We start from the raw sequence: 14187 nt of genomic DNA on the forward strand, positions 1-14187 counted from the left end.
TCTTTTGTATATTTATGAGGAAGAAGGTTGACAAAATTGTCTCAGGTTGAAATAAAGTGAGCCACAATCACTCAACTACTTGCTTACTGGAGCTCACACACACTTACACCATGTTTGTCTCATAGCCTCCATGCCCTTAGCAAATCCATCCAAGCTTGTAGCTGGTGTAGAAGTGTGATATTAAGTTAGGATTTTTGTATGCTTTTCCAAATCAGTTCTCTGGGGAAAAGAAAAAGGACAGAAGTAAGCTGCCTATATCTAACAAGGCAGGAATCCTGGAGGAAGACAATCAAAGGCTTTGGGAGTACTACCCTATCAAATCAGGGAAAGGAAACTGGCAAGCAGCATTGTCACAATGCCCCTGACTCTGCTGTCACTTCCTGTTCTGAGTTGTCAGGGAAGGGCAGTCTTCCTGACTCCCAGGAACCCTGCCTGAGTTTGAATTGGCCCAAGTCTACTATGGGCCAGTTTCTGTCTTCTACTTTCTGGGAGGGCTCACCTGCTGCAGTGTGGCATGAGAAGCTTCATGATGTTGAACGCAAAGGAGCTGGAGAAACAATCCCTGTCCTTCAGGAGCATGTAATGTGCTCAGAAGAAAGAGAACATGGGTCCAAACACTGTGAGGTGCATATTACTCAGAGTCATGTTGTCTCTAAGGAGGGTGGTCTTGGTGGAGCCCTGGGTATAGCCAGGAGCTGCTATATTATGGTTCTATAACCTGGGAGCTGTGGATTTCACTTTTGCCTCAGGCTTTTTATAAATAGAGTAATTTAATAAGATAATATATATGGAAAGAGAACGTGTAAACCTGATAGAAGTCCCAGGACAGTCTAACTAACCCAGTCACTAACCCAGATGAATAAGTGGAAAACAGTGACATGAAAGGAACTCATGCAGCAGCATGGGTAACTCTCCAGAGTGTATATAGCAATGTGTTCACAATGCCATTACTCTATGAAGTGTGTATAGGAGTGTGTTCACTGTCCTAGAAACCAGTATCAATAAACTAATTAAATAACTTTCCATTCATGTCATTGCTAGCTTTCTGCTAGTCCTAAACTATATTTCCTAAGAAGATCTTTCAATCCTCTAAATTCTTGAGCTAATTTATGGAGTCTGGGGGTGATTGTTTATAATGATTAGCCTGGTGTTTTGATAAGGCCCCTAAAGGTCCTTGCTTCTTATAGGAGTCTATGGCTGTCCCATCACCTCCCCTATTAAATGGCACCTGTACAAACTATGGAAGTCTCTAGAAAACAGACCCAATCCTACTTTGTCTTATATTACATCATACCATAAAATGAACATTTATTTGCCTATAATGATATCATTTAAGCCACTCTCATTTTTTAGGTATGTGTACCTGGTCTAGCATGTTTGCAGTGTGGTAGACTTCCTCTTGGTGTTTTTGGTGTCTTGAATAGTGTGGCCATTTTAAAAATATAAAGATCAAAGAGGTAAAAAAAAAAATGGATCCTGTTGTGTGTATATCTGCTCATAGCCTGGAAGTATGGAGATAGTCTTCCTGTACAGATGGACCTTGATATTCATGGAGTCTCCTTAGGGACTAGACATGGCATACTTCCCTGAGTTGGGCAGTATTGCTGCATATCAGAATGCCCACAGACAGTAATAGAGTAAAACCTGAAATCTGAAAAGAGACGAAGACCTTTCCATCCTAAATAACATACAACTCTAGTCCCAGAACAAAGAACAGTGCATGGCTAACTAAAGTTTCTTGATAATTTTTAAGAATTAATCAAGAAAGTAGCCAGTCCAGTCTGAGGTTGAGGTGGAGATGGAATCAGTGAGTTGACTCCTGATTTGCTTAAGTAAATTATACCACATACCTTAGGTTCTAAATTATAAATCCATGCCTTGAAATAGATACAAATCCTTACACATGGTATTTTATAGGACTCACCTGCAGATTCCATTACAGATGCTATAGAGGAGAATTAGTCGTGTACTGTTGAGGTACTTATTTCTAATGTATTTATTTGCTCCTGGTTCAGTGATCTTGTGAAGTAAGTCCTGCTGCTATTGAATGAGTCCTTTATAAATCATTAAAGCCAGTTCTCCATGAAGAAGCCACATTTGTGACTATCTGCTTCTATCATTGTTGAACTAGATGAGAGAATTAGATATGTGCTTTTCTCCCTTCTTAAATAACTGCCCTGTTGGGCAAGATATATGAAAGCTATTAAAATAATTGCAGCTAATTTCTGCCTATACTTACTGTCCTCCAAGGGGCCTTTATTTACTTTGGTGAACTTTCAGAGTCAGTGAGCTAAGGAAGGATTATTAGCTAGAGAGGCAACACTCTCAAGGGCATCATGACTTCCTAAATCTTGGACCAAGCAGAGTGTCTGTCCCAGTGCCTGCTCACAACTGCTTTCCACAGACTTGCGCTTTGTGGTTTACAGAGCATTCCAAACACTCTAACCTTATTCTGGGTTATTCTGTAGTATACGAAGTAGGTGATAACAGTTTATATTACTTACATCATCTAACTGCTGCTTTTTTTTCCTTCCCATTTTCATCAGGCAAAAGCAAAAGAAGAAAGGCAGGAGAAGTGTGGTGAAGACGATGACACAGTCCCGGCTGAGTACAGGTTAAAGCCGGCTGTGGTAAGCTCTCTGCATAACAGCACACTTATCGGCATCATGCTTATGATATTCCTCCCCTTGATACCAGGAACAAAGCTGTCGCACTGCAGATATTAACTGTGAACATGCTGGACCTGTTTCTCTTGGCTCTCTGAAGCCACAGGACCAATCCCCCAGGGATGGTTTGTCCTTTCATGGCTTCTAAAGTAGTCGTTAAAACTCTAACCTATTTGAGTATTTGGTAAGAGGAGAAAACATTTCCTAAATTGTGAAAACTCATGTTCAAAAACTAAATGGTGTTTAAAATCCAAAAATGATATTTATCCCAATCCTGGGTTGGAGAATTGAAGCTTTTTATATTTTAAGACAGGTTCTCAAGGTGTACTTGACTATCCTCAAACTCACTCTGAAGTGGAGACCATCCTTGGACTAATCCCCTCTAGCTCCCAACTGCTGGGATTACAAACCCAGCTCTGTAGAATTGAGTTTTTTCTTTATTTATCCCATTAAGGAAGGGATAGCCTGATGACTCAGTGGGTAGAGACACTTGTTACCAAGACTGACTATCTAAGTTTGATCCCTGGATTCCATGTGATAGGGAAAAACTAACTCTGCACACACCCATACACATAATAAATACTCAAAAAACAATTTCATTAATACAACTGCACTATTCTCTTTTGTTTCTTTGTTTCTTTGTCTGTTTGTTTATTTATTTATTTATTTATTTATTTATTTATTTATTTATTTATTTATTTATTTATTTATCTTTTTGCCTTACCAAACAGTAAATCTTTCAGTAACTTGTAATCAAAAACAAATCATAGCATCCTTAGAAAAGATTTCTATATTGGTAGTTATAGAAATTAAATCTAAAATTAATTCACTCGAGCATAAGAAAAAATAAGCTTACCTCTCACATCCTGGATTTGCCTAAAACAAACATAATAGAACATGAAAGCAAATTTTTCTATTTTATCTCCATTAAATTTCTAATTTTATTTTCAGGATAAAGATGGAAAACCACTATTGCCAGAGCCTGAAGAAAAGTCTAAGGTTGGAAAATTTTCTTAGCACTCAAAACCAGCAAAAATATAAAGTGTAAATTAGGATCATTTTAAAAGACCACATTTCACATGCAACCTAGTACTGGGGTGAATTCTTATGGTAACTCAAGGCTGAGGCCTCTGCTCTTTTGCATATATTTTAATGATGGTTTCTCTTATGAATTATTACCAGACTATTAAGCAGCATTCACCAATCATTAGGAGTTAATGCTAAAAGAGCTTTTACATTATATTATTTTGGCATTTAATTTAGAATTTGATTTAGTAACTACTCTTAACACTTTTATTTTGTCTTAAATATATATAGTCAGTTTCCTGTCATGATGACACCAATCAGCATTTTTAATCACCTACTATGTGCTTAACATTGCTCTAAGTGCTTTTCACATCTCCATTTCATTTTTAATGAGCCATTGAATAAAGTTAGTGTTGCTTACATGAGCCCATGAGTGGGGTTATTTATTAGAGCATGGGCAATTTCTCAGTAGATATACCACTAAAGAAAAATAGCTCCTGTGTTCTAATGCCTGGTAGAGCTACTGTGTCAGTAGCTCCTCAAAGAATTATGTGGCTTCTTGACCCCCTCCCCCTCTGTGATGGAATGCTAGTGAGCTCAATCTTGTGCAGGCAACTGGACTCAGACTTGAGCTGCTGTGAGTTCAGTGCAGCAGCCATGTCCTTTCTAGAAACAGCACTCACACCACTGCCTCTCTTTCTGCTCCTTCTTCCTTTTCTCCACAGGATATTTTCATAGAATCCCCGCATGGACTGACTCTGCTGGGGGAATGGGGGCTATCAAACTTTCTTGCCACAGACCGTTTTCTATCCCCCTACTTTCCCTCCCTTCCTTTCCCTGGTTATAGAAAATGAGTACATTAATGTGTTTTCTCTGCTTTATTCTGAAAGAAAATCATTAAGGACTAGGAAATGAATAGTCACCTTTAATAACTGCAATACTCACTGGAGAAAACAGGAAATCTTATTTGAGTAAAGGTGTACAGCAAATCCTTTTGTTACTTTGAAAAATGATTTACTCTATTTTTTTTAAATAATTAAAACTTTATTGTAACGTACTTGTAAATAAAATCATCACAAAGTGAGATTAGCCAGACTAAAAGTCTGGACCTCGCCATGGACTTCTGTGTAGGTCCTAGAGCTGACCTATCAGGTGAGTAAATAAACCTTTAGCACTTTCACAGCATTAAGGTGGCAAGTAAAATATACGTGTGTGCCATTTTCCCCCCTCACATCAATAAATGAAGAATATGCCTTATCAAGCTAGCTTTTGTTTTTAGATAATACAATGTAGCTAAACCATATTAACCTCAAAAAAAATACTGCCCTATGATTTTACAGAGCAGAGCATCTTCATAATGCAGCATTTCTTGTTACAGCGCCTGAGTGAAGCAGAGCTGATTGGGCAACTTTCAGAAGATTTTGGCCGATCTACATGTCAAGACAAACCATCTATACCAGCTGAGAAAATAGAAGTATGTTCTAATAATGTCTTAAGGGGTTTTAATGTTCATTTTTAATCTGAAAACGTGTGAAGCCCTGATTATTATTGGATACAGGAACCCCATGAAGGTCTACGTGTCACCTTTTGTACATGGTGTTTTCTTCTTGCCTTTTTCTAGATGTATTTTCTATTCCCAGCCTATCCCTAATATTCTTGAAGTTTAAAACCTGCAGTCATTCCTTCAGTGAAGTGCTTATATCCAAGCTTCCCTTTTGATTGCTGTCACGGAGCTGGTTAAATGAAATTGCCATGCCTCTCAGCCCTTCCCGCTTTTATGTCCACCAGAGTCACCCTTTTTGAAGGATGTTTCTAGTTACAGCATTCCCCTACTCCAACCTTGAAGTTGCCACTCCCTGTGAACAGATTCTGTACATGCCACGAGTATATGTTAGTCATGGATTCCTTTCTACCAGGTTTACTGCGTTACTGCATTACTGCATTACTCGATGGGAAGGCTCTGCAAAAGCAACCTTTTGTTATTGGTACTTTCCGTTCCTCATTCAACACACTCTTTATTAAAAGAAATTCTCATGGCAGGGCTTCTTAGTTGCTTTATTGTTTGTTTGTTTATGGGTTTTTGTTGTTGTTGTTGTTTGTTTTTTTTTCTGTGTGTGTGTGTGTCTGTGTGTGTGTATCCCTGTTAAAGCAATTACTTTAAAAGGTTCTGAGCTATACTGGTGCTTCTTTAACCCTAACATCTGTCATTGTAAACAGTACAGTTTCTCAAGGATGATGAGAGCATGCTTTAGCACTACTCTTTCTCCTGGGTGCTTTGCATGTAGGAAAGCTTTGCTAAAGTGTCTGGATTAAAAGCATTTGGAAATTACTGGGACCCTGCCCCTAGAATTCCTCACTGCATTGTGGTGAGTGCCTAAGAACATATATTTCTCACAAGATATCCAGTGCTGCTGAGGTTACAAGTCCAGGGACCACTCTGAGACTCCTATTCAGTATCATTCCTTACATTCATGCAGATTTATAACTTAAAATATGCTCTCAGATCAATCCTTGAGATGTTATGTGTATTTATCAATGTTTTCCTTTCACAAATGTGAAACTGAGTCTGCAAGTTGCAATTATAGTAATTGAAAAGTTTTTAACATGCTTTGGTATGCATATCGCTCAATAAGCATTCAAAAGACTCGTGCTTACAACTTACATCTCGTAGTGTCTAATTGAGTCACTATTGTTCAGTTTTATTAGTCAGGTAATTCTAAAATTATTCAGAATACTTGCTTCTTTTCTCAGAAACCTAAGGACACATCCCCAACTCCTGTGGCTGAGGCTGTGCCTCAGGCCTCCATGTGCAGTATACAGTCAGCACCACCCAAACCAGCATCTTCGGTGAGTGATGCCCTAGCACTGAAAGGGTCTTGAGCAGGCCCTGTTCTGTCTCCCCCCACTTTCTACTGTATGTCGCCATACTATGACAAGAAAATGAAGGGAAAGCTAATACAGAGTTGCTATTCATTGTTCTTCCGGCTTCAGGGCTGTGCGGGAAACTTCATCTGCACTTAACTTTTATTTTAATTCAGGTGCTGTCTGCTGCTTTGCTTTTATCTTCTGAAACTCCTTGTAGGTCCATAACTATCTCCAATAGTCCCTGTGTCCTGAATGTCCAGTGTCACATTTCTTCCTGGCTTTGTATCCAAATCATGACCACAATTCTGCCCCCTTCCACGTTGGAGGAAAGATCAAAGCATCCCTTTGCCTGGCTTTCACTGTTTCTTGTTTTCTGCTTTTCTTTGAATTTTTGAGTTAAGTGATGTTTACCTAAATCCTTATTTAATTTTGATTTCTATGGTTTTAGTTTCTATCCTCTGATGACTCGGAGACTACTGCTTTATACTTACAAAATCTGAATTCTGAATGACTAGCTTTGCTCTTCTAGGACATATATGTTCCAGATTCCATAGCATCTTCTCATTATTGTTTGTGGCACTAAGGATGTGCTGGGGCTTGAGACATGCTTCCTAGGCATTCCTTAACTGACCTACATCTGCTAGTCTCCTTATTTGATGTTTACAAAGACACTGTAAAGTCTTTTCCAATCACCTTCCTGTATAAATGAGGAACGCAGGCTTTTTGTTGACCTTCAGCAGTGTACCTGTATCCTGGTCCTTAACTGTAATGCGAATGAGAAATATGGTGGTGGTCTTGGATACCTTTCAGTTTTCTACAGATATGAGCCAGACATCAAGTTATGACACAGTCTGAACTTTCATGTATGGAAAACAGGCAGATGGAACATGGATGAAGGAACCTTTTCTTTTAGGAATTTACAAAGGCTTCCATGTAGAGGGCAGGGTCACACTGAGAAGTGAAAATAACATTTCCCAAGGAAAACAGTGAGGCAGAAATGCAAAGCACTTGGTGTACTTGGATATGTTCATTTAGATGCTTGAGAGAACCAACAATAATAAAAATAAAAAAGAAACACTTTAATGAGTGGTATTTATTCAGGTTAAGTGTGTTGTATTGTTTTCTATCTATGAAAAATGTTCTGGCCAGGAAACATTCAATAAATTTTTTAAAACCACTAAGGAACATTTATGACCCATAGTTTGGAAAGCCAAAACATGTCCTGTCTTTTGACTCATACATGGTTTCTTCATTTCCCCCTTACATGCCTCATTTGTACTCTTGTTCATTTGTTTGAATGTTGGTGTAGCCAAATCTGGCTTATAACATCATGAGTGAGCATATTTCGTTCAGAATAGCGAGACTCAGGTAGGTCATTCTCATTGTGCATTGATGATGGTCAGTCACAAGCAGGAGAATCCTGAGCCCATGTATGTTAACCATGTGGCTAGTGGAAGCATCAGAGAACAAACTTGTGCCTTCTTCCCTGGGCCTGGCCAAGCTTGGTGGCAGAAATTCTGCCTTCTTTCCCTTCTGTCAGCTTCTGTTATCTTTATCTTCTTTTTTCATGGGCCAAAATTCTAGCTGGATCTTGTAAGGTCTTTAGTGTCCATATACAAATTGCATGCACAGTTTTTAATATGAGAAACTTGCTCTAATTTTTAACATTCTTAACATTTCAAAACCTCCATTCTAATTAAATTGATGGCTCAAGTTATTAAAGATAGTGTAGACCTGAAATAAGCATGTGCCTTTCTGAATTGGTACGCGTGAGTAACAACTTAGGTTTTACCACCTTTGTCCTTGCAGAAGAGCATGGCGCCAGATGATGCTGTCGAAACCTTGGCTGGAAGCCTGGGGAAAAAAGAAGCAAATCCAGAAGATGAAAAGCCTGTAGTGGATAAAGTCAAAGTAATGGTAGCTCCAATGCGTCTACAAAATGACTTATTAACCATCCACCTCTGCCCTCCAATAAGTTAACACTCTGTTTTTAAAAATCTATCTTTAAAGCATGATCAGTGGTCTTTCTCTGATACTGCATATATCCTGTTTAATAAGCTAAATCTTAGGAAGTGCCAATATTGAATCACTATAGTGGATAGGTGATATGCCTGTGTCTAAGTTTCATGAATCCCATCTTTGTCTACCTATATTCATCCTTTGCTGAGGGCTCCTAAGAAAAGTAGAATAATACTCCTCCCAACAGGTGGTTAGCCCAGCAGTTTGAGAGGTGGTATCTGAGCCTGCTAACTGGAAACTGTTAAAAGTTGAAGCTGTTGAGGATCTGTTAACAATGGTCATATACATGTTTGCAGCTAACAATAGAAACCTAAAATTTAATCTCTGAGGAATGCATTGTGTAGGAGGAGACACTAACCCTAAAAAATGATACCACTTTTATCTAGGAGAAGGCTAAAGAAAAAGACTATGAAAAACTTGGTGAAAAAGAAGAAACAATTCCTCCTGATTATAAACTAGAAGAGGTCAAGGTAAGCAGGCTGAGTATTTTCCCACATCATTTTCTAACTAAATTTTATAATCATAAAGAGGGAGCTGATAATAGATCTGGAATATAAAGATGCCATTTCTTTATGTTCTGACCCTAAATTGTCAGTGAGCACTAATACCATGTTAGAATACTAGATATGGAGCTAAATCATATTCTTTTAAAATTTGTTCATTTTAATTTCATATATGTGTGTGTATACTGAATTTACATCATTTCCCCTCCTTCTCTCTAACTCCTCCTATGTCTCTACCTTTCCCCTTCTCCTTCAAATTCAAGGCCTCTTTCTTTATTTTTGAAAACATACAAACACACACACACACACACATTCACACATACATGTATACACATAAGTTAATATATAAATACAAGCTAATGAGTCATTTAGTTTTGTTTGTATGTCTGTTTTTAGGACTTAGCACTTGGTTTGGATAAGCAGTTATGGAGCTCATCCCTGGGGAATATTGTTTCTTCCTCTCTCAGCATTCATTAGTCACCTATACTCTTCATCTAGACATGAGACCCCTTAAGATTTCCCTCTTCTACATTGGCATGTCAGCTGATATTGTCATTGTTCAAGTCTTGTTTAAGCAATCAAATTGTGAGATTTCATGAGTGCAGCTTTCCCATCATATAGAAGATGCAATCCTGCAGCAGACGTGCTGGTCTTCTGGCTCTTACACTCTTTCTGCCTGTTTGTCTGTGATGTTCCCTAAGCCTTAGTTGTGGGGTTGTGTTGAAGATATATCAGTTGGAGCTGGACACCTCATGGTCAGTTGTTCTGTGCATTTTGGTCAGTTGTAGCTTTCTGTAATAGTCTTCATCTGCTGCAACAAGAAGCTTCTCTGATGAGGGATGAGAGCTACACTTCTCTGTGGGTATAAGGATTTGTATTAAGAACACAGTTAAGATATATATAAGTGCCGGGCGGTGGTAGCACACGCCTTTAATCCCAGCACTCGGGATGCAAAGGCAGGCGGATCTCTATGAGTTCCAGGCCAGCCTGGTCTACAGAGCGACATTCAGGACAGGCATCAAAACTACACAGAAAAACTCTGTCTTGAAAAACAAAAAAACAAAAAACAAAAAAACAAAAACAAAACAAAAAACAAAATAAGTAACATTATATGAACTCAATGGCTTGTATTTAGGAATAGACATGTATATACAAATACATGTATACATATAATCATTGATGAAAAAAGAGGCCACAGATTTGAAGGAGAGTAAGGAGGGGTGTAAGGGAGAGTTTGAAGGGAGAAAAGGAAAGGGAGAGATGTTGTAATTAAAATAAAATATCAAAAACAAAAGAATGCAGTTAAAGATAATATTGGTTTGGGAAAGGTGCAATAATAGATTCTCTATAAAGTTCCATGGCCTCACCAGCCATGGATTCTTGGCTATGTATACAGTACCGAACACAAATTCTTTACTATTGGGCAGGATTTAAGTCTAATTAGAAAGCTGATGGGTAGCACCAAGATATATGTCACTACTGTACCTTTAGAGATATCTTGTCATTCTAGTCATTGTGGTTCATACCCATCATAGCTGGGTAGGACTTTTGACTGCTTTTCTCCCTGGGCAGCTTGCATAGTATCTTCTAATACAGTGAAAGCTAGTCCTCAGGGAGGAGTCTTCCAGGTCAGTTCCTCCAAGTCCTGTGTCCAAAATTGTAGTGGTGTCAGCAATAGGGACTTACCTTCAAATTCTGGGAAGCAACCAAGGGCGATAGCAATAGAGACTAAAATATATTCTTAAGTAGCCTTTTCTTCCTTTAATATAAAGAAAAATTAACATCTAGGCCACCAAATATTTTTCCCTTCAGACATGTGGTTTGTGATAACACAAGCAATATAGGAATACTTTCTGCAGGTTAAACAGAAGTTATGCAGAAAACTTTTTTTTTTTTTTTGAGCTGAGGATCGAAACCAGGTCCTTGCACTTGCTAGGCAAGCGCTCTACCACTGAGCTAAATCCCCAACCCTACAGAAACTTTTTAATCCTTAAGTATAAGTTGAAAACATGAAAACTTGTTAAACACTGAGTGATAAGTTGACCTGTTCTCTTCATATTGAAAGGACAGGATATGTAGACCAAGTAACCAATGGAGCGATCCCATTATTATCAGTTCCAGTGTACATTTTAAACAGAGTAGACACATAGGCAGTTGAACAAATAGTCATCTTCATAATGTGCCACCAACAGGAAAGTTCAAATGTACTTTAACAGCAGTTTTGAGAAGCTGAATTCAGAGTCCTCACCCATCCACATGCACTAGTTTATTTTGCAACTCAAGATCTTACACTGAATTCTCCTTTACTTAAAGTTTATTATCCTGAACACTTCTGCATTTCATACTGCATCCAAAACTGGTGGAGTTTCAATTATTTGCAGCTCGTACATACATTGTTTTAAAAATTATTCAGGACATTTTCAAGGCCACAGATCTGTCTCTGATCCTAGTTCCATAGAAGCAGGCCATATGCAGTTACTCAGTAGGAAGCTGGCTACTTTCTCCCTGCCCTCACTGAAGCTTAGTAGTGCTACTTCAGGGATTGCTTTCCCTGGTCCCCCCTTATTTAGTGTTAGTTTGTCCTCTGAACTTATCTCAGACATTGTCAGTTACCCAGTGCTTTGTCACATTTCCAGGTTGCTGGCTTGACCTCTTGTTTAAATATTGTTGTCATTAATTACCTACCTCACATCAGGTCACTATAGTGAGGGTCTGCTCTCTGTTGTGGTCAGACCTCAAATTTCCCCTTCCTGCTACTCGATTATGAGGTAGTAAAAGGTAGATTTCCATTTTAATGCAGAGCAAAGGAGCCTTCAGGGTCCCATGCCTCACTTGGGATCTTCACTGACTTTTCAGCTAAAACATGGTCTGGAAGTAGCAGATTCTTCCTTTAAAAGGGGCTAAAGCTACAAGTGAATTCAGAGGGCAAGAAGGGTTGTCTTAGCTATAAGAAAGCAGCAGATAGCTCTAAACATTTACATAGCACATTTGAAATACAGAAAACAAAGCAAAACATTTTGACCACTTTCCTAGGAGAAATCTTTGAATGTACCCTTGAACTCATTTATTTTTGTACAGACAAATAAATGGAATCTGTCATTAATTTATAGATCTTCTTTTATTAAGGAGGCTCAAATAATTTATTGGTTTTATTCTGTCACTCAAAAGTACCACTTGAAACCACATTTGAAGCTTAACATAATCTGAGCCCTAAATTTGAGAGTCCTCCATCCAGAAAACAAGCTCCCTGAGCATTTGAACTTTAGCTGATTGAGGTCCCAGTATTCCCTTATAAAAGAGTGGTTTGCTGATACACCCCTAAAACATACCACTTAAAAAATTCACATATTTTTCTTTTGTATTCATTTCTGTTCTTTGGGTCACAAGCCACACTGAATGTGCTGTTAGACCCCTTGGCCAAGGAAGGCATGATGCATGTAAAACTGACTCTAGATATGAATGGAATTACAGTGTATATATTCTCTGCTATGATAATGTTTCTTAAATGAATAACCCATGTGAAAATATACAGTAGGTTTAGCCTGTTAATTCCTTATAAGGTGTATAGGTTCCATATTTGGGATAGTATGTAAAATAATTAATACCATGTTTTTATTCTGAATAGGATAAGGATGGAAAGCCACTCCTGCCAAAAGAGCCCAAGGAACAACTTCCAGTAAGCCATCTGCTTTCTCTGAGTCAGTCTTCTGTGTCCTCTGATTGGTAATCTGGGAAGGGCATAGCTTTCCCTTTTAGTGAGCTTATCAGAGTGTGATATGGTAGATACCAAAGAAGAGGTACGCCAGCATTCCTTTTGTTGATATTTTTTCTGTCTCTTGCAGCCCTTGAGTGATGACTTCCTTCTTGATGCCTTGTCTCAGGACTTCTGCAGTACCACAAACATATCGTCTCTTGTAAGTATGAAGCGCCTGGTTAACTGGCTTTCTTTTCTTGTCTTGTCTTGTCATTTCTTCCTTTCTTTCTCTCTTTTCTTTCTTTCTTTCTTTCTTTCTTTCTTTCTTTCTTTCTCTCTCTCTCTCTCTCTCTCTCTCTCTCTCTCTCTCTGTTTTGAGGCAGGGTTTCTCTGTAGCACTTGGGACTGAATGTGTCACCCCCTCTCTGAGACATGTCTACATGTCTAAGCAGATTTGAGTTAAAGCAATTTACTTTTTACCATGTTTTTTTTTTTTTTTTTAGAAAATTAACAATCAAAGAAAAAATTGTCAGTATTAAAAATATAGTAAATGAAATACAAATACTAAGTTTGGTAAATAACAGATAACAGACTAGAACATTATTTGGGACACTGTTACAAACTCTAGTGACAAAGTCTCATATTTTGACTCATAATTCAAATAGAATGGAGTAACTACTGTATATGCCCTCCTTGTTGGTCATAGTAAAGTAGAAAGGAAATTATGGGGTAAGTAAAATTTTAAAATGTTATCAAATAATACTAATGTCAAGAAATAAATTCAGAATACACTATTGAAAATAAAACAACATAAAGTTAAATTAAAAAGTAGCCAAAGCAGTATTCATGTATTTCCTGCCATTCATCTTTAAAAACAAAACCAGGTAAATTTGATAAATCTGATATCTAACAAATTCTCCCCAGGTGCCTGCCCTGAGGAGATTTCTACCAGGGTCCAGAATAGAAGCTACAAGCAGCTAAGGATCTAAGGGATATAAAATGAATTTAAGCACACTGAGTTCTTTAGTCCATTCACTTTATTCTTCTAAGTAAATTATGTCTACACAGTTTCTTTTCTGTTCTCATACTTAGCTCTTCTCAGTTCCTTCAGCTCTCAGTCCCTTCTGCTGTTCTCTCATCCCTATCTAGTTCTTTCCATCTTCATCCTCATCTTGTTCTTCTCAATCAATTCCCTCAGTGCTGTGCGGGAACCAGTACGTATACCCAAGCAATGGTTCTTTGGCAAAGCAATTCAAGGCTTGGAGTTTTCAGGGTTGCAGAGAGAGGTGATAAGGACCCACACATAAAGCAATAAATGTCAGCTTCCAATTAAAACCCAAAAGGGGAGTGACTAAAGGGAGTTCTCTGGTTAAAGGCTAAGATCAGTTAGGGAATCTAGGAATAGCCCCTGGCT

At 38.2% G+C, this 14187-nt stretch overlaps 1 protein-coding gene across 7 annotated transcripts in view; it reads left to right on the top strand.

Annotated features, from left to right (window-relative positions):
- Cast (calpastatin) overlaps window positions 1-14187 on the top strand; it is a 97089-nt gene that overhangs the window by 67045 nt on the left and 15857 nt on the right. For 6 of the 7 annotated variants that reach the window (XM_059276600.1, XM_059276599.1, XM_059276602.1 and 3 more), the window contains 8 exons: window positions 2547-2630; window positions 3618-3665; window positions 5071-5166; window positions 6444-6539; window positions 8367-8468; window positions 8963-9046; window positions 12705-12755; window positions 12922-12993. In XM_059276600.1, coding sequence (XP_059132583.1) covers window positions 2547-2630; window positions 3618-3665; window positions 5071-5166; window positions 6444-6539; window positions 8367-8468; window positions 8963-9046; window positions 12705-12755; window positions 12922-12993 — 633 coding nt within the window. Of the gene's footprint in view, window positions 1-376; window positions 625-2546; window positions 2631-3617; window positions 3666-5070; window positions 5167-6443; window positions 6540-8366; window positions 8469-8962; window positions 9047-12704; window positions 12756-12921; window positions 12994-14187 lie in introns of those variants that run through there. The other variant, XM_059276605.1, reaches the window with a different exon arrangement.

Source organism: Peromyscus eremicus, chromosome 11, assembly GCF_949786415.1.
Source record: "Peromyscus eremicus chromosome 11, PerEre_H2_v1, whole genome shotgun sequence".
Lineage (NCBI taxonomy): Eukaryota > Metazoa > Chordata > Mammalia > Rodentia > Cricetidae > Peromyscus > Peromyscus eremicus.